Raw genomic sequence first — 24,901 nt, 5'->3', positions numbered from 1 at the left:
TGCTCCAGGACCTTCACCATCTTTGTGGCCCTCTGCTGGACTCTTTCCAAGAGATTCCTGTCTTTTTTGTACTGGGAGCCCAGAACTGGACACAGATGAGGCCTTACCAGGGCAGAGTAGAAGGAGAGGATCACCTCTCTTAACCTGCTCATGGCCAACCTGTTGTCCAACAGAACACCCAGGCCCCTCTCTACAGAGTTCCTCTGCAGCAGGTTATCCCCCAACCTGTACTGGTGCATGCAATTATTCCTCCTTGGGTGAAAGTCTCTACACTTGCTTTTGTTAAACCTCATCCAGTTTCTTATCACCCAGCTCTCCAGCCTGTCCAAATCTTGCTGAATGGCAACACAGCCTTCAGGTGTGCCAGCCAATCCTCCCAACTTTGTACCATCAGCAAACTTGCTGAGGGTGGCCACTATCCCCTCATCAAGGACATCAATGAAGATGTTGAACAAGATCAGACCCAGCACCAGCCCCTGGGGGACACCACTAGTTACAGGTCTCCAACTGGACTCTGCACCGCCAATGATGACCCTCTGTGCCAGTCAGCCAGTTCTCAACCCACCTCACTGTCTACTCATCTATCCCACACTTCCTCAGCTTTGTTACAAGGATGTAGTGGGAGACAGTATCAAATGCCTTGCTGAAATTAAGGTAGACTACATCCACTGCTCTCTCCCCATCCACCCAGCCAGTGACAACATCACAGAAGGCTACCAGATTGGTCAAGCATAACCTCCCCTTAGTGAACCCAAGGGGTATTTCACCAGAAATACTCTCACCTCCCCCTCCACAACCAATGAGGTCTGGGAAGGGGTGGATCCTGGCTCCACCTCTTCTGGTCACTCAGGTGCATTGCATGCACCTGAGCTCCCCTGGTTTAGCCCTGCCTTCCTACCAGGTACTTAATCACTGGTTCAAGCTGTGACTTAGCATTTCCTGTACAATTATATTATACATTCTATGGGGGCAGCTATGAAACTTATGCCCTCTGTTTTATTATGATGTCAGAACTGGATGTTGGTATTATGGCAGTAGAGGCTGAGCCTTCCTGCTACCATTCTGTTACATTTTGTTGCCATGTGACAGATGGCGGTAAGGAGGCAATCTAATGAAATAGCATCTGACATATAAAGCAACAGTGTGTCACTGAATTCCTTCATGTGGAAAAAAAAGGCAACCATTGACATATATCAGTGCTTGATGAACATGTATGGAGACTAAACAGGGGATGTGAGCACAGTGATGTGGTAGATGCCATGCTTTGTTGTAATACAAGAAGAATTTTACAGAGCAGCAGCCATGGATCAAGATAAGGACTTCACAGAGCAGCAGCTACGGAGCAGGATAAACAGCATGAGAACCAAGGACACCTCTAGGAAAAGAATGAATAGCTCATGACTTTGAAGGGGGGTTTTAGGGTTGTTATTGCAGTAGCTTTCCTTCAATTAGTGTGTGTGATTTTTGAACGCCCTCGTCTGCTATAAAAGTATGGCTTTTGGGCAATAAAGGGACGCAGCTATATTTAACCATATTGGTGTGTGGCTGTTTGTCCAAGCGCGCTGACCTTTTGCCTTCAGGTTCGCCAACAGTGCTTCAGCAGTGGTGAGTGACAGTGGGTCACCTCCTCTGGTGCAGGTTATGGCGAGCATGGCATCTAGGCTCTTGTTCATCACTGGTGAAAATACATAGCTAATGGGGGTTAGAATGTTGATAAATACTGTTTTGTAGCTGAAAATTTTCTCTATCAAGCAGTTACTATGCTCATTTTATCAGTTGTAGTTTCCACAGAAACAAATAGGAGGCATTACTTTTGGTGCAAGCTATGTATATGCAACATTTTCTTGAGTCATTAAGATGAACAAAACAGCAACTTCTAGTTTAACTGGCAGATCTAAAAGTAACTGGCCATGTTTAAAATACAAATAGTGGACAGCTATATGAGGAAATACATAGAAGCAAAGACAGTGCACGACTGGTGTGAGCTAAATATGCAAACTGACAATGGAAATATACAAACATGAAAATTCTGTTTCATCTTTGCTAGCTAGTTCTGCCTCTCTGAACTGGAGAGAGGGGCAGAAGTGGGGAAGTGCAAAGTCTTCCATCTGAGAAGGAATAACCCCACACACTTATACATTCTTAGAGCCAACTGATCTTGTGATCCAGGAGAACATGAGCCAATAATGCACCATCATAGTAATTAAGGCTAACAGCACTCAAAGCTACATTAGGAGAAGTGCTGCCAGCTGGTGCAGGGAAGGGTCCTTCCTCTTCCTCACTACTGGTCACATATAAAGTACTGGGTGCAGTTCTGAGCTCTCCAGTATTAGAGGAATATGGACATAGCAGAGTGAGGCTTGTGAAGAGCCAGTAAGATGATTATGTGAGTGGAATATCTTTCATGCAGAAAAGGGCTATGACAGCAAGGGTTATCCAGCCTGGGGAAGAGAAGGCTCAGAGCTATCTGATTGGTGTGTGTAAAGGAGATTGAATCAGATTCAGTGGTGTCTGGTAACAGGCAGGTAGGGCAGACTAAAATATAGGAAATTCTGTCCAAAAGACACAAGAAAACACTTTTTTACTCTGAGGGTTGTTGAACATTGGAACAGATTTTCCTCGGGGGCTGAGAAGTCTCCTTCTGTGGAGACTTAAAACAGTCCTAGGTAATCTGTACTAGCTGATCCTGCTTGGAGCAGTAGAGTACTAGACCTTTCCTTACTAGTCCTCCCTGTGATTCTGTGAGTTGGAGCCTTAGAGGGAAGTTTGAGTAGAGCTGTCCACTTATGGGGTAGTGAAAAGGATGTGCTCCCAGTGGAGTATATTGCTCTCAACAGGACACACACAGATCTCTTTTTAACTAGGTCTCAGGAATCCTTCAGGAAAGATGACAGCTGAGAATAGATGCAGCTAGAGGAATTGTCCCAGCAGTCTGCTGACCACCTATCCATCTTTATGCAAACAGCTAATTTTTGGCCTGCCTTCCTATTTGTGGTTGTTTGACTTTTGTGTTTTGAGTCAACATCTGTGTGTTGCACAGAACAGACAACATGCTTGGGAGCAGAACTCCCCATAGTTGTGGTTCATTTTCCAGTCTAAAACCAAAATACTGAGGCCAATTCTTGTATACCTGTGCTCTGCCATTCCTGCTAGCATCTTTTGACTTCTCAGATTATGTGTGTTTGGGGGAAACTATTACCCATTTAAAATGCCTTATCTCTTCTTATGGGCTCGCCACATTTTGTGGTATCAGTGTTTTAGTTGAGCAGTTCAAACATTTCACCAATCAAGTTTCTTCTTTCTTTCTTTCTTTCTTTCTTTTTAAAGTTAACTACTTGTCAAAAAACATATTTAAATCCCTTTGATACACCCAGTTATAGTTTGTTGAGTACAACGTCCTGTATTTCATGAACTAAATTTTCTCAGACTGGAAAAGTGGCTGATCTGGAATGATAAAAATCCAGAATGGTAAGAAATTAGATTGACTAGATGAATGTGTTGATCGCATAAAAGATGAAGAAGCTACAAAACAACAGATTGGACATTGACATCTAATGGTATCATGTTAGAATTTGTATTTATGAAACAAATTCAGTGTTATGCCAATAGGCAAGGTATCTGATTTGGCATTGTGATCTTGTTTTTTCTTATGGAAACTTTATGGTAAAGTATTTGTCTATGCTTATCATTCCTTAGCTTCCTTGATATTCTTTGGCTCAGGACAACATTTTGACAGTGCTGATACAGTTTCTTTTGATTTTCTTGTTTTCTTATTTTACCAGCCAGTTGCCTCTAAAGCTTCAAAAATGAGTCTTGGTAAGCCATTCCCTCAGGGTGGGAAGGTTATTTTGCTAGGGAAAAAACAAAAACAAAAACAAAACAGTTCCTAAAACGTTATGAGGGTTTGTTTTTTTCAGTCACTCTGGAGACAAGACCGATGGTTCTTGCTCCCTAAAACAGTGAAATAACTGCTTCACTGCAGTATGTATAATAAACTATAGAATGCTGCTTTCCTCTTCTGTTTCTTGCAGTTTCTTATTGTTCACTCCTGAAAACCTTGGTACTCACTCCAATTCCTACTTTCATCTATGTAATTACACAGCAGCCCTTTTAACACTCTTGAAAATATAGTGTGGACTGTATTTTCTTATTCATTCATTCTTCTTTTTGCTTTAGAGTAAAGTCTGTGTTACCATGTTCACAGCATTCCCTGATTCCCTATTCTCTTATCATCTTCAGTAGCTATATGGGGAGACAATAAGCTTCAGCTCTTGCAGCACTTTTTCTAATTGTTCCTTAAAAAGTTGCTTCTACATGTAAAATCGCAATAAAATGAACAAATGTTAGAGTTTGAAGTCAAGTCCCTAGTTGCTTGTCAGTAACTTACTTCATCACTTTCCTTATGGGTCACACACTTGCCTAAAAGCTTGTGAGCAATTGTTACCAAAAGATGATCTTTACAGCACCTGTTGCATTCTCTTTGTGATGAAACTCATCATAGAATCACCATGGTTGGAAAAGACCTCTAAGATCATCCAGTCCAACCATACACCTATCTAGTACAACATCTAAACATTTCTTGAACACCTCCAGGGATGGTGACTTCACCACCTCTCTGGACAGGCTGCCTGACCACTGTTTTAGAGAATAAATTTTTCTTAATCTCTAACCTGAACCTCCCACTGTGCAACCTGAGGCCACTTTCTCTAGTCCTGTCACTAGTTATGATGCAGAAGAAGCTGACATACACCTCACCACAACCTCCTTTCAAGTAACTGTGGAGAGCTGTAAGGTCTCCCTGGGCCTCCTCCAGACTACAGAATCCCATTTCTCTCAGTCACCCCTCATAAGACTTGTTCTCCAGACCCTACACCAGTTGTAGCCCTTCTCTGGACACGCTCCAGGGTCTTGACATTTTTCTTGTAGCGAAAGGCTCAAAACTGAACACAGTACTTGAGATACAGCTTCACTAGAGCAGAGTACAGGGGGATGATCACTTCCTTGTTCCTATTGGCAGCGCTATTTCTGATATCAGCCAGGATGCCGTTGGCCTTCTTGGCTACCTGGGCACACTGCTGGCTCATGTTCAGCTGAGCATCAACCAACAGCCCCAGGTCAATTTTTTCTACACAGTCTTCCAACCACTCTTCCCCAAGTCTGTAGTACTGCCTACGATTGTCGTGCCTAAAGTGCAGGACCCAACACTTGGTCCTGTTGAATTTCATCCTAGTGGCCTCAGCTTGTCCAGATCACTCTGTAGGGCCTTCCTACCCCTAGGAAGACCAATGCTTCCTTCCAGTTTGGTGACATCTGCAGACTTATTTAGGGTGCACTCAATGCCCTTATCCAGGACATCAATAAAGATATTAAACATTAAAGATATTAAATATTGAGGAGGGGCCTCAATACCTACCCGTGGGGAATATTGCTCTTGACCAGTCACCAGCTAGATTTAACTCCATTCACCACCATTCTCTGAGCCCAGCCATCCAGCTACTTCTTTACCCAAAAAAGAATCTACCTGTCCAAGCCACAGGCTGCCAGCTTCTCCAGAAGATTATTGTGGGAGATAGTGTCAAAGGCTTTACTGAAGTCTAGGTAGGCTATGTCAACAGCCTTGTCCACCATGTGGGTCACTCGATCATAGGAGATCAGGTTGGTAAGCAGGACCTGCCTTTTGTGAACTCATGATGGCTGGGCCTGATTCCTTGGTAGTCTTGCACGTGCCGTGTGGTGTCACTCAAGATTATCCATTCCATAACTTTCTCTGGCACTGAAGTCAGGCTGACAGGCCTGTATTTCCCAGATACTCCTTATGACCTTTCTTGGAGATAGGACTCACAATGGCAAGCCTCCAGTCCTCTAGGATCTCTCTGGTTGACCAGGAATGCTGATAGATGGTAGAAAGCAGCTTGGCTATCACCTCTGCAGCTCTCTCTGCACCTTGGGTGTGTTCCATCTGGCCCCATGGACTTGTGACAGTCCAGGTGGAGTAGAAGTAGTAGATCTTTAATTGCTTTCACCCAAATTGTGGGGGGCTTATTCTGCTCCCCATTCGAGACTTACAGGTCAGGGGGTATAGTACCCTGAGGATAACTGGTCTGACTTTTAAAGACAGGTGTAAAGAAGGCACTGAGAACCTCAGCTGTTTCCTTATCCTCAGTAGTCATGTTTCTTGCTGCACCCAGTAAAGTTTGTAGATTCTCCTTAGCCCTCCTCTTACTGTCAATATATTTGTAAAAAATGTTGTTTTCTTTTGCAGTGGTGAAGTTGAGTTCAAGCTTGGCTTTTGCCTAATCTTCTCCCTGCATATCCTAACAACTTCTTTGTACTCTCTCCAAGTTACCCATCCCTTCTTCCACAGGAATTAGACTCTTTTTCTCCTGGAATCTCAGAAAGAAGTTCCTTGTTCATCCATACTGATTTTCTTCCCTGACAGCTCATCTTACAGCACAGGGGGACAGCCTACTCTGTGCCTTTAACACTTCCTTCTTAAGGAGCATCCAGCCCTTCTGGACCTCTTCACCCTTCAGGGCTGAATCCCAAGGGATCCTCCATACTAGTGTCCTGAATAGTTCAAAGTCTGTTCCCCAGAAGTCCAACATAGCAGTTTTGCTGTCTTCTGCTCCTGATTTTGCCATGCATCACTCCACATTTAGACTATATGTTATACAAGAAAGGTATTGATTATATGGATGTGGTAATTTTTGGTTTGGTTTGATGATATAATAGATTTAGTCCTGCACTCAGCAATCTGTGACTGGCATAATAGAGGTTTAAATAAAATCAGTATTGGTTTTATTATTCATGTAACAGTTACTTTTGCAGGCTGTACTTAGCTCTTGCCTATCTGGTTTCCTTGCCTTCTGATGTTTTTTTAGACCACTCAGCAACATGACCATTTTTATTGATTTGACAAGAGTTTAGTTAACAGAGATTTTATAAACCATTCTGTTAATGTCTACAGAACAAGTATCAAGCTCTTTCTCTTTGATCTGTCTTGGCTTTTCTAGATTTCTTAAATTTCCCTTCTTAATTTACTATTACTCAAGATCAGTCCAAGAATTATTGAACAATGTTTTCCACTACCGCTTCACAGTTTGAAAACCAGAAGTGTTCCTTGACTCAGCTTCACTGTCATGCAGCGACAGCTTTTCTTAAACCTAAATGGTTTGATAACAGTATTACTATTGTATTTTTTTTTCTTTCTGCACCTACATACATCTGTCATTCTTAGACCATTAATTCCTTGCCTTTCTCCTCTTCAAGACTAGATTTCCAAAGATCTAGCAGAGAGCTCAGAACACATACATAGGCTAGGAATACAATGAAAAGGAAGTGCTTACTGAGACTTTCCTAAAAATGCTCTTTAATCTAGTTGCTATCCTATCTATTTATAATATCCAGAAAGTGGAGTAGGGTTATTTCATTAAGACAAGCACTGCTATCTCAACCTAAATCTATTTCACCGATTATGCCAGGAAAAGACATTTTAAAGGGAAAAGGAACTAAAATGCTGACATCTTTCTGAAGAAGATAACTGTATACAAAGCAGGGAGTTGATTGGGAAAGAAAACTGGTGATTTTATGGGTTAATGAATAAAGCAAGAGCTCTGCTTCAGAGTGGAGAATAAAAAGAACAAGGCTGAAATAGAAAAGAATCACAGAAATAGAAGAATGTAAGTATATACAAGACCCCTGTTTGAATCATGGACCTTACATAGCTAAGACACCATAAGAATGATGAAGTAACATAATTGTCAGATTCAGAGAAGTAAGTCTTTAGCGCAAACTAGCATAGACTGATGCCTTTGTAAACATCCAGCTCAGTATTGTTTCCTAACTTCAGTACAGATAAGAATCTAGGAAGACTGGTATATATTGCCTACTAATTTGTTCTCTGTTTTATAACTATAGAATGCTTCCACTCCTGGTTAATAGCAGTTCAGATGAACAGGGTGCTGTATATTACACACCAGAATACATTGGCTCCCTTCTTATCTTCATCATCATTTCCATCCTAGGTATCCCAGGCAACAAGTTGGTTATCTGGGTAGCGGTTTGAAAATGAAGAGGTCTGTGATTATAACCTGGTTCCTAGACCTTGCCACGACTGGCTTTCAGGTACAGCTTGTCTTTGCCATTCTTCATTGTTCACTTGTTCCTCTACGAACACTAGCCATATGGTTAGTTTCTCTGCAAAGTCATTCCATCAGTCATAATCTTCACACATGCTAATATGTTAGTGTTTTCCTAATCACAGTGATCAGCATTGACCAGTGCCAGAAACCTGTCTGGTGTCAAAATCATTGAACAGTGAAGTTTATTTCACTAATATGCAGTGGCATTTGAATCCTGGCCTTCATTTTCTGCTCTCCCGTCTTTCACTACAAGTCTATCACTGTGTGTGTGTAACAATTTTGGAAATTATGGAATGCCAAATTACATGGATGACAGCGGTCCTGTAAATGAGTTATTGGCAGAATGCTCACCTTTAGTAACAACTGTCACATATTCTAGCACCGTCCTCACTCGTGAGGCTGACAATCCAGATTTACAGAGAAACAGCATATCCACCAACAAAGATAATCACAACAGCTCACCTCTTTTACACTGCAAGTGGGAACTCTATGTTAAATTCTACTGCCTATCCTGACATCAGACTATTGGAATCTCATAGATCTTCCTAATAGTAACTTGCCTGTACAATCCAACAATGACCTCCTTTTAAAGCTAATTGATCTTCCTCACTGTTTTCTTGATTTTGACAGCGTCTACAGTGGTAATGGCTCCCTGGGAAACCTCTAAGTGGATGATCATCATGTACCCCTCACCTTAGTTGTAATAATCTAGGGCTGTCTTCAGTTTCACATTGCTCCTTTGGCATAATGGCAGTTTGCTATACCCTTATTGTTTTTACAGTGCACGCAAATAACATTCACAAGCCATGAAGTATGATGCTGCAAATAATCACCCTCACAGTAGCTGCATTTTTTTTGCTATTGGGCTTAATACCATATAGCTGGAATTGTAGCTACTCCTGGTACAGGACTAAAGGAGTCACTGAACCTCTGGGATTAGCTTTCTGCATCACTCGCAAATGCCAACAGCCACATCAACCCCTTGCTATACATTTTTGTGGGCAAAGGTGAGGCAGTCACTGAAAGGAGTCTTGGAAGGAGTCTTTACTGATGAACCAACATGTTCAACCCCTTACTCCCTTGACAGAAGCAAGACTTCAAAATGTAAGGATGTTAGCACTACAGTCTAATACAGGACTTCCCATCACTTTTGCAGAAAGAGCTCTGTACATCAATGATTCACAGCTTTTTTTGCTCCAACACATCAGATCACTCAGCAGATTTGCACACAGGGCACTGGGATGGTTCAGATTAGAACAACTCATCCACTTTATATCCTACTATAGCAAGATGGGAAGTTGGAAATACTAAGAGTATCCCTAACTATTATCTCTGATGGAAGACTAAAAAGCATGAGACCCAGAATAATTAAAGTATAAAGCAGGCTTGCAGAATAAATCTGGTGGGTAGTTTAACTTCAGAATTGATGAATAAGAAGATAATTAGTTATTTGTATACACCTATTATAGATGTTCAGCATCTCCTGTCTCTGATAAAATGCAGATTAAACCAGCACTGATATCTCTCCTTGGAATCTACCATCATATTGTTCCTCTCCTTTGACTATCCTTTGATCTGAATGTTTATTTTTACCAAAGATAACTAGCTATTTTATTATAGCAATGCATAGGAACAGCACTTAGAGTCACCAAATAGCTCAGGTTGGAAAGACCTTCAAAACCATCAAGTCCAACCACAACCTAACCATACTACCGTAACTCTAACAACCCTCCGCTAAATCATGTCCCTGAGCACCACATCCAAATGGTTTTTAAACACATCCAGGAATGGTGATTCAACCACTTCCCTGGGAAGCCTATTCCAGCACTTAACAACCCTTTCTGTAAAGAAGTTTCTCCTGAAGCCTAAACTTCAACCTAAACCTCCCTTGGCACAACTTAAGGCCATTTCCCCTTGTCCTGTTACCTGTCACCAGTGAGAAGAGACCAACCCCACTCACGCTGCAATCAGCTTTCATATATTTGAAGAGAGCAACAAAGTCTCCCCTCAGCCTCCTTTCCCCCAGACTAAACAGTCCCAGCTCCTTCAGCCTCTCCTCATAGAGCTGATTTTCCAAACCATTCACAACCCTCGTTGCCCTTCTCTGGACCTGCTCCAGTACCTCCATGTCCTTTTTGTACTGAGGTGCCCAAAACAGTACTTGAGGTGAAGCCTCACCAGTGCTGAGTACAGGGTCAGGATGACTTCCCTAGTCCTGCTCAGCACACCATTCTTGATACAAGCCAGGATGCCATTGGCCCTCTTGGCCACCTGGGCACACTGCTGGCTCATATTCAGCTGACTGTCTATCAGCACTTCAAGGTCCATTTTCGTCGGGCAGCTTTCCAGCCACACCTCCCCAAGCCTGTAGGATTGCCTGGGGTTGTCGTGACCAAAATGCAGGACCCGACACTTGGCCCTGTTGAAACTCATTCCGTTAACCTTGGCCCATCGACTGAGTCCATCCAGGTCCCTCTGTAGTGCCCTTCTCCCCTCAGGCAGATCAACGCTCCCTCCCAACTTGGTGTCGTCTGCAAACTTACTGAGGGTACTCAATTCCCTCATCCAAATCATCAATGAAGATGTTAAACAGAAGCGGCCCCAGCACTGAGCCCTGGGGGACGGCCACTCATGACCGGCCGCCAACTGGATTCCACTCCATTGACCACAACTCTTTGGGTCCAGACATCCAGCCAGGTCTTCACCCAGAGGAGCATATGCCCATCCAAACCACAGGCAGCCAGCTTTGCAACAAGAATCTTATGGGGGACAGTATCAAAGGCCTTACTGAAGTCCAGGTAGACCACATCAACAGCCTTACCTTCATCCACTAAGTGGGTCACCTTGTCATAGAATGAAATCAGGTTTGTCAGACAGGATCTACCATTCATAAACCCATGCTGACTAGGCCTGATCCCCTGGCTGACCTTTAATAGGTCCATGATGGTTCCTGAGATTATCCGTTCCATAACCTTCCCGGACACTGAGATGAGTCTGATAGGCCTGTAGCTACCAAGATCAGATTTCCAGCCCTTTTTTAAGATGAGCATCATGTTCACCAGCCTCCAGTCATCCAGAACATTCACAGTCAGCCAGGACTGCTGAAAAATGATGGCAACCACATCCAGCAACATGGACTTGTGAGTGTCCAGCTTTCAAAGCAGGTCCAAAATTACATGGGGGTAATTCCGTTCCCTATCCCTACCTACCAGTACAAGGAGCTTTGTGCCCAGGGAGGAGCAAATAGTTCTAATGTCGTCTTTGCCTCAGTCTTTAAGTACCTCAGCCAGTATCCTGATCCTTGGTCACCAAGTTGCCCTCTGTGTCCAACAATTCTCCCTAGCCTTGCTCTTACCGTTTATGTATTTATAGAAATATTCTTTTTTCTTTCACCTTAGTGGCCAAGTTCAGTTCTAGCTGGGCTTTGGCTTTTTCAATTTTCTTCCTGCACAGCTTCACTATGATGTGGCTGTAATCATCAGAAGTAGCTTGCCCACTCTTCCACGGACCATAAACTTTCCTTTTACTCTTGAGTTCCAGTCTCCGTTCAGCCAGTCTGGCCTTTTTGCCTGTTGGCTCATCTTCCTTGACTTGGGGATGGTCAGCTCCTGCACCTTTAAGATTACTTCCTTAAAGTACTCCCAGCCTTCCTGGGCTCCCACACTCTCCAAAACTACTTCCCAAGGGACCCTCTCAACCATGATCCTAAAGAGGTTAAGGTCTGCTACCCGGAAGTCCAAGGTGGCAGTTCTGCTGACTCCCCTTTGTGTTTCAACAAGGATTGAGAAATCTAGCATCTAATGATCACTATGCCCCAAACAGCCTCCAACCTTTACATTCCCAACACCTCCTCTGTTAACGGACAGGAGGTCCAGGAACTTGCTTCCCCTTGTTGGCTTCTTCATCATCTGTGTCAGGAAGTTAACTCTCACACAATCTAGGAACCTCTGGGACTGTTCCCTATCTGCTGTATTAAAAATCCAGCAGATAGGGAAGTTCAAGTGCCCATGAGAACAAGGGGTAGAGACCTTGAAACCTCAGCCACCTGTCTATGAAGCATCTCATACACCTCTTCATCCTGGTTGGGTGGCTTGTAGCAGACTCCCACAATTATGTCAGCCTTACTGGCCTTTGCTATTTTTTTATTTTATTTTTTTGCACATGCACCAGTCAGCTGCACTGTACTATTTTTAATGCCCAAGTTATCTCTTTATCTCAACAAATACATCATCATATAGCAGTAACCCCTCCAATTCACATGCTGTAACCGTATTTCTTAGTATGCATTCACTGGCTCTACAACATTCTTTCCACTGTTCCCAAACCTTCCTTTAAGGAGATGTCTGAGACTGCCCAAATATCTCTACTGCAATTTAAGAAAACACAAGCAGAATCCGAGCAGTTGTCAACAAAACTGGATAGCTGCTGGAGTATTATCCAGTTTCCAAAGCCTTGGAACTGAGAAGTGATAAACTGTAGTCTGACCCCATGGCAAACGGACAACTGGTCTATTCCAGCTCAGTCATTTCCTTGACTCCAGAAGAAAGACGTGCTTTATAGCAGAAAAAAAAAATTCTTCCAGTCAGACTTTTTAGGGGTGTTTCTAAAACTTGAATATTCTCTACTCCTGATAAACATGCTTCTGTTTTTTAAGTGCTCTAACAAAGTGGTTTAAGGAGCAAGGTCAATAAATGCTATGAAAAAAAGCTAAGTTGTGGTGTAGCTTTCACAGCCTTTCTGGCCAAAACGCAAGTTCAAAGGTGCACTGATCTCAGTGTTGAGAAAGCACAGTTGTAAGGACTTCTGAGTCTCTGCTGACAACCTAAAAAGTCTCACCTGCAATGTACACATAGGTGGAAGCTGTTAATTATTAATGTCCACACACAAATTTTCTTTTCAAGGTAACCGGTAAGCAGGAATTAAGCCCACCTGTTAGACGCAGTCAAAAGAAATGCAATGCTGGTAACAAAGGAGTTAAACCATAAACATTCACTTTTTCTTTTTATTAAGAAAGCATGCACAAAAATAAACTTGTGAGACCACGCCCCTCTCTCCTTGACCCAAAGCACTGTGGGCAATGCCACTGTGGAAGGGCCTGCAGGAACTCTCCATGGCACGTTTGCATCCCTTCACTCCCTGCAGCTGGTACCAGTGTGGAGCTCCACATAGCCAACCCAATACCTTCCCACGCATTGACAATGCACATGTATTTCAGAGGCAGAGGAACCAGGCTAATTTGCACACTGACCGGCGTGTATTTACATATGCAAACAAGGAGCAAATCAATATGTAGATAAGATAAATATGCAAATTGTGGGGACTTTCATATGCAGAAGGAGCTATCTTTCTTTTTTCCTTCCAGTGGTTTCAGATTTCCACAGGGCTGGCTCAGTGATATGCTCTGCAAAGCACAAACTGGCACCAACCAGAAGCTGTCTCTGGTGCCACATTCCACAGAAACCCAATCACACACGCTTCCAAGTCGTATCATCACCATCCTGAGGCAGCACAGATAACAGCAAATTCCATGCTTTAGTTGGCTCTGGGATTCCTCATTTCTCTTGGAGATACTCACTGATGAACTCCCCCTCAATACACACATTTAAAAAAGAAAACAAAAACAAAACAAAAACAAAAACCACATCCCACTGCCCCCCCTCCCCAATACAATGAGACTGTCCACTTCTGTAACAAAGATCCAATTGATTTATCCCTATAGCAAATTTAAAGCAATTTTAGTTCCCCACAGTCAGAGCAGAGGTTTTTACCTCCTCTTCCCCAGGTATGTCAAAGCCACCACGACATTTTACTTCTGTCTTGTTCCTTTCACTGATAAACAGGGAATAAGGGTTGGGGTAGGCTTTACAAAACACTAACATGAAACAAGAGGTTTGACAGAACACAGCCATGTCAGGAAAAATAAAATAAAAGCTAACTCAGGACACAGCTTAGGGGAGGAGGAATTTCAATACTAATTCCTGCATCTGTTTTGCTTTCCTAATTTGCTGACAGAAACCATGAACTGGGATTTACATTCTATTCCATCATCTTCCTCAGCTGAACCGCAAGGAGTCTGAGCTACCCACCCCCCTCCTTCCATATAATACTCTTTGGCTGTTCATCTCTACTTCATCCTCTCTTCTAATGCATCTCTTAAAAAAATCACTTCTAAGAGCCTCTCACTTACTCAACCAGAGATTCTGAGCTCCTTGACCAGAAATCCCTTGCTTCACCTCCATTCTGACCAGCAGCTTCCTCTTTCCACCATTAACTCATTCACAAAGTGGGAACCACTGACTGAGAATTTACACCAGTGCAGCAAGGAACCTGTTGCCACAGACAAGGACAGTCTCCAAAAAGGTACAAAGGGCAGAAGGCCATGTAAGAATTGAGCAAATACTGATGGTGTGAGAAAACTTTTAAGTCTGCATATGCAAGTAAGAGCCTCACTGCATACTTTGAAGAAAGGCCTGAAGGGGCAGAGGTGAAATTAAAATCTCTGGAAAATAGAATTTGCTGGATCACAACACCCTTGACTGCTTCTTTCATCTGATGAGTATGTAGGCTTCACTTCACTTAGCTTGGAGACTGCAGAAGGCAGAGCAGTCAGGATCCTCTCAAAATCACTTTTGGTCCTCACTAAGAGGCACTGCATTCTGAAACCCAATATCTCTGCTAAAACATCATTTTTACTACATTCCCCTTTCTCCAAACTCAGGATTTCCCTCCCAGCTCCGCTTAGCTCTACCAACTTAAGAGATTATCCTATTTGCACTTGGGATCCCTATTTCTTTTCTTACTTTTCCTGCTGGTGTGAAACAGTTCACTGAGCTGAAATCACCTCTCCAGTGTCCCCTTAGCCTCCTGACCTTTACAACTTTTAAGAAATAATGTAATTACAGGGATCTACCAGACTCTCACTCAGTAGCCAATACAACAAATTTACTGTCCGCTTTGAAGGGAAAGAGAGATTGCTAAATGCAAAATGACAGAGGCAGGAGAAGATGCACACAAGGATTCAGCTTTCTGAGGTCTTTTTGTGGCAGCAAGGACCTATCTTTCTGCCCAATACAGGGCACCACACAACAAGATTTGATCTGATGCATCCGAGGCCACCAGAGGAGGGGAAGGGCTGTGCTCAATTATTGATAATAATAACAACAACAACAATAATAATAAACAAAAGAAGAAAAAAGATAAAACAGGATGCAATGAAAGATTATCTTCGGCAGCATCTTGCGGTGGCTTCTCTGGCAGAGATAGAGAATATATATCTATATACAGGCAAGGTAGGAAGGCTGGAGACGGTGGTGTGGCACCATTCACCCCACATCCCCCTCCCCTCCTGCGTCCTTCACAAAGGACGGGCTCTTAAGTCTGTAACTCGCTAGGTGATCAAGTCCCAGTCGAAATCATCAGGGATTTCCTCATTGGTGCCTGGAGGAGGCCCTGAAGGTCGAGGGACCAGATGATGAGCTGAGTAAAAAACAATTAAAAAAAAGAAATAAAAAGAACAGTTAGAAAAAAAAAGTCATACTTTTCCTGGGCATTTGGCCAAAAGAAAGCATTAAGGGCACTGTGGACTTCTCTGTTCTAACAGTATATGCAGTAACACTACTGGCATGAATTCCCCCATGTCAGACAGCACTACCAATGTCTGTTGGTAGCATGCTATGAAATTCTTTAGAGCAGCTTCTACTGAGGTTAAAGCCTCAGCTTCCTGAACGTTTCTCACAGCTGACTGCTAATAAAATACAAAGAAACTCCAACAACAGAAGCTTCTAAGGTAATTCTGCCTTTGTCCAACCAGCTGATGGTGACACAGAGCTAGAAGACCATTTATGTGAAGTGAAAGAAATCAGGTCACTGAAATTCGAAAATCTATTAGAGCTAATATTAAAGCTATTAGGGCACAGCCCTAATGAAGAGTCCTCAGCAGTCCAAGCACTCTCTCTACCCTGAGCACTTCACTGCAATCCAGTGAGAGTTTTGGGAGAAATGCAGAGGGCTTGAGAGCCAGTTCTTAAATATTCAGAGATATAATATGCCTTACTGTTACTTCTTACCTGGGCGATTATATCCTGGAGAGTCCTGGGTAGATATCTGGTACATCGGAGATGGACCGGAGAAGAGATGGGGAGGCTGGGGCTGACCATAGGAGTTCACTGTGGAATTAAATGAAACAAACTGTTAGTGGTCTGGTCAGCTGTCTTAGTCCTGACTGGTTTGCATCTCAGCCACAGAGCAACTCAGTCAAACACACAGAATACTGAGATGTTCAGTTGCCTGGTCCTAACCAAAAGCTATAACTTGGCTGACGATCTTGTTCTTGGCACCTGCAGGAGTTTCACCTGTTATTTTAAAATAAACTTTTCACCTAGAAATGCCAGAAGATGACTATTTATTTATTTTTCACTATTTACTATGAAGTCATTTAGTTCAAATACTGGATGACACACACCACAGCTGCACCAGGATCATCTCTGGACTCTCCTTGGAGCGTGTTCTTCTATTCCTTGTCCAGTCAATCTTTCTCCAATACAGGTACAGAAGCTTTCTCTTTAACAGCTACTGCCACCTAAAACAGCAAGCTTTCTAACTTGCCATTCCTTACTGTTGGTTTTGTATGAAAAACCCCTCCTTCCCTTTTCCTTTTACAGGTTAACCATTTAAATGCAATTCTTCCTAGAAAAGATGCTTTTTGGTAGTATGCATCACACAATGGTATATGTAGGCCACAGACGCAGGGCATCCTAATAATTTTTTTTACAGATAGAGGAGACTGATTTCATACGATCATTGAATATCCTGAGTTGGAAGGGACCCACAAGGATCACTGAGTCTAACTCCTGGCTCCACACAGAACCACACAAAAATCAGACCATATGACTGGAAGCATTGTCTGCAAGCTCAGTGCCACAGTCACTTCCCTGGGGATCCTGTTCCAGTGCCTGATTACCTTCTCAGTGATCTTTCCTGACAACCAACCTGAGTCTGCTCTGTCTCAGCTTTAGGCTGATCCCTTAGGTCCTATCACTGGTCAACAGAGGGAAGAGACCAGCACCAGCCCCTTCACTCCCTCTCACGAGGAAGCATGGCCAAGATGACATCTCACCTCACTATCCTCTTCTCTATGCTGAAGAAACCAAGGCACTGAATATAGTTTGTATAAACAGCTTCTGATAGAGCTGCCTGGTGCTACACTAACTACAAGGTAGCAAGAAGCTTACAATATGTAGAAAACTGGTCCTTCACTAACATAGCATTTTAGTTTCTCTCTGAATTACCTTGATTCATAGATTGCTCCTGTTTGCCACTGTTCAGGGCACAAGAATCAGAGATTCGAGGGGGCTGCTGTGGACCAACCAGATGAGGGAGCTGACCAGTCTGGGTAAGGAAGTGATTAAGAGAGTCACAGAGATTGGCAATGTGGTGTTGATCCAGTGTCCAGTTCTTCCGCTCAGCTTGGCGCAGACTCTCCATCAACTCTGCAAAGGATAAGGACAGTGTCGAAAACAGCAACTAAACCGCAGTCACCCCTGTTAAATTTTTTGTCTTCAGCTCCTAAGTTCCACCTTCTCCCCACAAACTCAACTTCATTACTTATTCATTACTTATTCATTACTCAGTCACTGGAATAATGGAGAGCTTCCTTTTTAAGGTACTGTCTCACTGACCTGGGTAAAGAAAGGAGAAGCGGGAGGGAATGAGGATTTTCCTCATTCACTTTCCGACATACTTTTATTAATTAATTCCTCTTGCCCCAAATCCCTACAGTGTTCAAGTGCTTTAGGGTCTTTAACAGGATCTATGAAGTAAGATGCATCATACAAATGGAATGGCTGAGTCACTGAGACTTGCTGAAGTTAGATTGAAAAAAAAAAGATCTGCACTCTCAACTGCAGCCCCTAGTCACTGAGTCACTAGACCTCATCACTAGGCCAATACTGACCTGAGAATTGGGAATGCTCAATGCTAGACCAGTTCAGCCGGTTTACCATCTTGAAGCTCTCCTTCAGGGAATCAATGCTGGAGCACCAATCAGGGGGAAATGCTGTAATGAAATGGAAAAAAGATTATTCCAGTACAGAAAGCTCTTTTTCTCCATCCCTTAGTACAAGATAACCAGCCACTTCAAAGATATTAATTCTGTAGGAGATAGAAATCTTTTTGCCCTTGGAAGACCGGGGTACTGCCTCCCTTTTCATTTAGCTCCTGAACTTATCCTGCATCCCTGAACAGAATCTCAAACCTAGCATGACTGTATCCCTAGGAAGGCAGTTTCCTTTGCAGATTTCAATCATAACTGGTTATCATCCTTTTTTCACACAATTCTTAGGGGAAGCTCAGTTGTGGAATTTCTGTCTAAGGGATCCCCACTGCTCCATTTCTCCCAGCTTTTCTTTCCATCAGCCCTGACTCACCAAAGCCAGCATTGCTGATTGAAGCCTGTGACTGCTGCTGCTGCTGGTGCTGATGTGGCTGCTGCTGTGGGTGGGAGTGCGGGTGATGCTGATGCTGATGGTAGCCTCCATGCTGCATTGGGGGAGGGTGCATAGACATCACTGGTGGAGGGCCATAACCTTCACCACCCTGCTGCTTTCCTCCTTGGGATGGGCAACCCTCTGGAGTTGGAGTGTGGAGTGGTGGAGTAGCACCCACTGCTGAGGGGCCCTGCTGTTGCTGCTGGTACATGTAGTAGTTGTGGTTGGAGGGCTGCATGTCACTAAGGAGAGAAGAGAAACCTGTGGAATGAAAGAGAGAGGAGGAAACTTTAAGATCTGCCTAGATCAGACCGCTACTTAAATTAACCATCTATAAAGTCACACTGAAGATGAGCAGTGCTATTTAAGAAGCTTTTGAAGTGCCCTCTAGAGGCTGCCAATAATTAGCACCTACACAGTTAAGTTTTTACTGTCTTCAAAGTTCCATCAAAAACAAAAGGCTCCACAAAGACCCAGCAGAATTTAACTCCTTAGTGTTTAAGCATGTCTATGCCTCCATGAACTTCATCTATATCTATCAAGTAATGCATGCTTTCTGGAAATTTTATGCACACATTTTCCTAGAAATGACCACTAAGCAAACTTAAGCAACAAAATATTTAGAAAATAGAGGTTGATAAATCTGATCTGTTGTTTACAAAAGCTCCCTTCAGATTCTATCTTACAAGCAGTTTCATCTGAGACCTTCACAGTTTTTCTCATACAGATTATTAGTGGTCATTGCTTCCTACTGCTTTTATACACAGAGCACAGCACACATCAGGACTCCTTTAATACCTTAATTCTTCCTGACTTTTTAGGTGTTATTATTTCTATCCGCTCCCATTACAGGTATCCTCTACATGCAAGAGCATTATATGTTCTCCATTCTTCCCCATAACAGGAGCTCTGAACATCTCTTACATCTGCTTCCCTGGTTTTCTCCTTATGTTATGGAAATTCTAAGAAAAATTGCAGTGGAAGGTATTACTTGTCCATAACCTGAGCTACTCGCTCATTAGCTGACCCTCTGTAAAAGAAAGCCTTCGTTTTTCACTGGAGTCAAAATCAATCCTTAGACCTACTAACTGCAGCAAAGCAAAAGGGTCAGTATTATTCTGACTCCAAAAGGGCAATGTCCCAACTCAGTTACTAACACAATTTCCTCAAAAACTGCAAGTTTTCCTAGATGACCTTACAGCTGTAGAACTGAAAAGCAGATCACTGCTTAATTTTTAGAGACAGAGGAACAGAGTGAGTCAAGGCTCTCCTCTCCATTTGTGTAGCCTTCTTATTCTATAGCACCACACATAACAAATTCCTGCTAGTAATATCAAGTGCCAACTTGATGAAAGCTCTCACTGAAGTTACAAGTTCAGGAGGCTCTTCCTAAAGCAACAAACTCTGCCTGCGCTATACGTTGGCTGAGATCATAGGCGAAAGTCTCATCTAACCACATATTCCTTTCTACACCAGACTAGTATTTAGAAGAACATTTAAGGATGAAGACAACAATTGGAGACTCTCAAGAAGTGCTTTCTGTAGAAACACATGTCTCATCCCTACAGCGGTTGTGCCTCCTGGTAGCTGCTTCCTCAGTAACAGAAATGTCAGCTATGAGTGAAGCTATAGGCTCCCTCTCCCCCTCAAAGTTCAGTTCTCCAAGACTTTGTACAATTCTACTTTAAAAGGATCTTTGCAATGATGACTTCTCATTTTCCTTTTGGGGAAATTCCACTGGCTACATGAAAAAAAATCCTCCTCCTCTTACAGCTTCTAGCCCAACAGATTGTCAAGACTTCTCAGACAAGCTATTCTTCAAGGTCTTCATTTTTGTACGCTTCTACCATTAAAATATTTGCTTCTGTATTAAGACATGGTATTTTTAAATCATTATCCCTTTCATTCTGAGTGAGGTGCAATAAGAAAAAGGACATGCAGATTTCTTTTTTTGCCTCTGGCAGAGCTAATTACAGCACACCAAAGAAACTTTGCTCCTAAAAGAAGGAAGATCTGAGACATACCAAGGATAAATGAGTGGACAAGACTGTGTAAACAGCTATCTGCCCACTTCACCGTGGTCCTTATGGTTACTCACCGTGCTGAGAGGAAGATGATTTCTCCAGCATGGATTTGTAGAGATTTCGGAAGGACCAGCTAAGATCCTGAAAGTTGATCTCAGAGTAGGAGAACTTGAAATCATGGTTGGCACTGTACAGTGGGGGAGGTACATCAGCCCCTTCACGGCCCTGTCCCCCTGCTACAGTAGAGGCAACATCCACAGGCCCTGCAGACTGCTAAAAGGACCACACATGACAGAAATTAGGACTTTATTTTATACTATATTTTTTAACTTCTGACAGGACCCAGAAACAACATACAGGTAGCAGTGTGTGTTCTATCTCATATCACATAGCTCATCTTGCAGCTAGCAGATCTTTCCCAAAAGCTATTTCCCTTGAGGACAGTTAACCATCACACCCTCACCCTACAGCATACTGGCATATTCTTCAGCTCTTTAATACCATTATGCCTTTACCCTTATCCCCATCCAGCCCTTTCTTAAATATCACTTCCTCCACTATTTTCTGTCTCATCCATTTTAACTTCTTTCCTTTTTATTTTTTTCCTCCGCCTCACTATTTTTCACTATTCCCTCTTTTCTCACCATGCCACTTTTCCACTCAAGCACCCCTCCCACTTCTCCTTCTTTCACTCTTCTAAAAGTTTCTATTCTCCACTGCTCACCTGACTGTAGTTGGCAATGGGGGTAGTGCTCTGGAGTGACAGCTGAGGGGTAGTCTCAGGTGGCAAAGAGGCTTCTGTGCTGACTGGAACAGCCCCTCGGGGGCTCTTACTTGCCTCTTGCTCTGGGGAGTCTTGTGGTATCTGTGGATAGGGAAGAAAGAGCGTAAGAGCCCAAATGAAATAAAAGATGAAGAAGTGAAACTGAAATGGGAAGCCAGTTCCACTACTGTAGCTCATGGCTTAAAAAACAGGAGAACCAGGCCCTAGTCACTGAAAAGACAAAAAAAACCCCAAACTTAAATATAATTATTTTTGCTGCTGAACAGCATTAACAATGGCCAATGAGCACAGTATACACATTAATCCTCCTCATCTATATTTGCTACCCTCCCATCTAGTGCTGGAAGAACTCCTTAGAACAAGAATGGAACGTGCACTTCTGCTCCATGTTGTCAGAAAACAGTAACACTCACGTCATCATCAGGAGGATGCCGCCTCTTGCGAGATATATCTGGACATGTATCTATTGTCCAATAAGAGCCCTGGAAAAAAGACCCACTAGTGAATGAATGAATGTGTTACTGAATCAGAGAGCTTCCTACAGCAGCAGGTTACTGACTCAAACAATGCAGCACCAACTAAATAACAGAACCACACTGAATATCAGACAACTAAGAAATAGAAGAGATGGCACTGTGTTGTATTGAACAATGATGCTATCCACTTTGATCACTCCAAGAGCAAAAGATGTTTTGATCCAAGGTAGACCAACACTTTGAGGCCTGTAACTTCCTCTTCAGTATCTCCACACAGCATGTCATTTCTATTGGACCAACTCAGTGTTCAGACTGAGCAAAAAGAACTACAAGGACCCCCTTTTCCATACTTCTGACACTTCGAGTACTGTGCCCACCTGGGTCTTTCTAGTGCAAGAAATACATTAACATATAAGAATGGAAGGAAGGAGGTCCACCATGATGACAGGAGACTTAAACACATGATGTAAACACATTTCACACAAAGAGATTTGTTTCAGCCAGACAAGGTATGGCTAAGAGAATCTAGCCACTGTATTCAATGATGTAATGAGATTATAAAGACAGAGTTAAACTGTCAGAGTAAAACTCAGAAACGCACAGCACAAGAGACAACAAACAAAAGTTACAGCAAGGAAAATTCCAATAAGTTATAGATGAATTATGGTGATGCTGTGCTAGAACAAACACCCAACAAAGACCTCAAAAACCCAACCTAATTATTCTTAACTGGTAAGCTGGGGAAGAGGGGAGAGTGGAGTCTGACCTTCAGAGGTCCCTTGAAACTAGAAATAGACTATTATTACATCAGTTTGTTGTTTTCTGAAGCAAACAGTATAAGCAGAACTCTAGGGTGTACATTTTTATCTCCAATTGAAATCTGAATAATCAACAAGTACTGGAGGGATTATCATTAAAAAAGCAATATATCAATGAGAACGTGCAAATGTACACTGAAGTCAGTCAGGATTCCCTGAAATAAACCACATAATCAATGGTATTTTTGCAGTGATCTTCAGAGAAACTTATTTCTAATTTTAGATGTCAACTGAGCATCATCTTGTCCTTCAAACACAACCTGAAAAAGCCTGCATGAGTGACACCTTCTGGTAACTTCAGAGTACCGGAGAAAGTGAAGAAAAAAAAAAAAAAAAAGTTAAATTTGAGTCTAAATGCATTGTTTCTCACTCTCACTGTCACCTTCTGCTTGTTGGTTACATTAAAATTAACAACATCTGCGTGCCACAACTTGCAATTGCTAACAATTCCCCTTTACAACTGATACATACTAACAGAGCTTTACCTGCTCTTACTAAGGCAACAAGTAATTAAACTCTTGAATTCTTCCAGTAACAGATTTCTACAGATTTGAACTACCTGATCATGACCATTTCTCCCCCAACACCAAATGTTTTGCAGTCCTAAATAAGCAGTCATCTTGCTCTCAGTTCCCCAGATCCTGCCTCCATGATGTCATATCATAATCTCATCATTCACCACCAGACACTAAAATCTTAGAAGCACGGCAATAAAATTTACTACTGCTTCCCTTTCTGCCTACACTTCAGGTTTCAAATTCCAACGATCAGTTAGAAATGGCAACTCTTGCTCATTCCATGCAGCTTTAAATGGTTTGGCCAGGAGCACACAGATTTCTTACCTTCCCCGGATCATCCCTTGGTCGAGGCACTTTCCGAAAACACTTATTCAGAGAGAGGTTATGACGAATTGAGTTCTGAAGAGAGATTGAGAGACAAAGATAAGTGCTATAACAAAAATGTATAGCTTTCTGTGTATGTTCGAGAATGGGTAAAGAAAACTGAAGGATGGTACATACTCAAATGCACTACATATACCCACAATAGAGCAGAACAGAAGCTGAGGAAATCAGAGGAATTTATCAGGCTGAGTAACATGCAGCTGAACCATCTATGCCTATACAGAAGGTACTATAAAAATACTATCAGTGTTATGCAGAGGTTGGTAGTGATATGGGTTTTGTGGGTGGTGATTTTTGTCTTACTGTTTTTTGCCCCTCCTTTCCCCAGGGTCCTACTTACAGGGCTGCCACATACATACAACAAAGAAAATGGGACTTCCATCTCAGTTCATTTCTTCTCTGGTCATCTTATTTTCACATCTGTTTCTTTTTATTTTGCTCAGTGAGCATATTTGGCACAAAAAAAAAAAAAAAAAAAAAAAGAAAAAAAAAAAAAGAAAAAATAAAGCCCATTTATTAGACAGAAAAGAGCACTTTAGCTATCAAAGTCCTTACCTTCCAACCAATACCAGCATTTTTGTAGTAGGGAAAGTTGTCACAGATCCAACGGTAAATCTCACTAAGTGTCATCTTCTTGGCAGGGGATGAGTTGATTGCATATGTGATCAGAGTGGCATAGCTGTAACGTGGCTTGCCATCTTGATGCACTGCAGCCTCATCCTTACTGAGAGTAGCATTGGGATCTGTTGGTGAGCCTGGAGGACACTTTCGGGCAGCCCCTGGAGGTCCTGCTTGCGAGGAACCCCCTAGTTTTTCAATAGTAGCTCTTAAAGTAAGTTGTGGGAGCCAGTCTATGGAAGTGAGGCTGCTTTCCAGGTCAGAGGCCATGATACTGGAAGCAGCTGTATCTGTAAGGAGACAGAAGGAGAAAGGGATCTCCAGAGATACAATCAAGATGAACCATAAGAGCAGAAATACACATTTGCATTCCTCTTCTACTTCTTCCCTTATTAGAAAACACCTGAGTGAAGATCATCCTATTTGATATACCTTATTAACAACTAAATATCATCCTCAAAAAAGGCCTATCTCCGCATCCTCTGGAGGGCCATCCTTGCTGATAATAGCTAGGAAAGTGTTGATGATAAGTGCTTGTATAGTCTTATCCAGAGCATCACAACTGTTCCCAGTTGAACAACCAAGATTTATATACAGGAAGTAGACTAACCTCTGCAGCTGTATCACATTCACTCCTTAACTATCTAAGCAATA

At 42.5% G+C, this 24,901-nt stretch overlaps 1 protein-coding gene and 1 pseudogene across 7 annotated transcripts in view; one reads left to right on the top strand and one right to left on the bottom strand.

The window, feature by feature from the left end:
• Positions 1–7,918: 7,918 nt before the first annotated feature.
• On the top strand, positions 7,919–9,271 carry LOC140247331 (C3a anaphylatoxin chemotactic receptor-like; annotated as a pseudogene).
• A 3,854-nt stretch (positions 9,272–13,125) lies between these two features.
• The window catches only part of FOXJ2 (forkhead box J2), a 31,188-nt gene continuing 19,412 nt past the window's right edge, over positions 13,126–24,901 (bottom strand). For 6 of the 7 annotated variants that reach the window (XM_072345964.1, XM_072345955.1, XM_072345973.1 and 3 more), the window contains 10 exons: positions 24,185–24,537; positions 23,570–23,644; positions 21,847–21,915; positions 21,374–21,514; positions 20,724–20,922; positions 18,566–18,886; positions 18,094–18,195; positions 17,429–17,629; positions 16,208–16,306; positions 13,126–15,617 (listed from right to left, as the gene is read on the bottom strand). In XM_072345964.1, coding sequence (XP_072202065.1) covers positions 15,529–15,617; positions 16,208–16,306; positions 17,429–17,629; positions 18,094–18,195; positions 18,566–18,886; positions 20,724–20,922; positions 21,374–21,514; positions 21,847–21,915; positions 23,570–23,644; positions 24,185–24,517 — 1,629 coding nt within the window. In that variant the 5' untranslated portion in view covers positions 24,518–24,537 and the 3' untranslated portion in view covers positions 13,126–15,528. The remainder of the gene's footprint in view (positions 15,618–16,207; positions 16,307–17,428; positions 17,630–18,093; positions 18,196–18,565; positions 18,887–20,723; positions 20,923–21,373; positions 21,515–21,846; positions 21,916–23,569; positions 23,645–24,184; positions 24,538–24,901) is intronic. The other variant, XM_072346004.1, reaches the window with a different exon arrangement.

Source organism: Excalfactoria chinensis, chromosome 1, assembly GCF_039878825.1.
Source record: "Excalfactoria chinensis isolate bCotChi1 chromosome 1, bCotChi1.hap2, whole genome shotgun sequence".
Lineage (NCBI taxonomy): Eukaryota > Metazoa > Chordata > Aves > Galliformes > Phasianidae > Excalfactoria > Excalfactoria chinensis.
The sequence above is the reverse complement of the archived record's forward strand: the minus strand, read 5'-3'. Positions and strand labels throughout refer to the sequence as shown.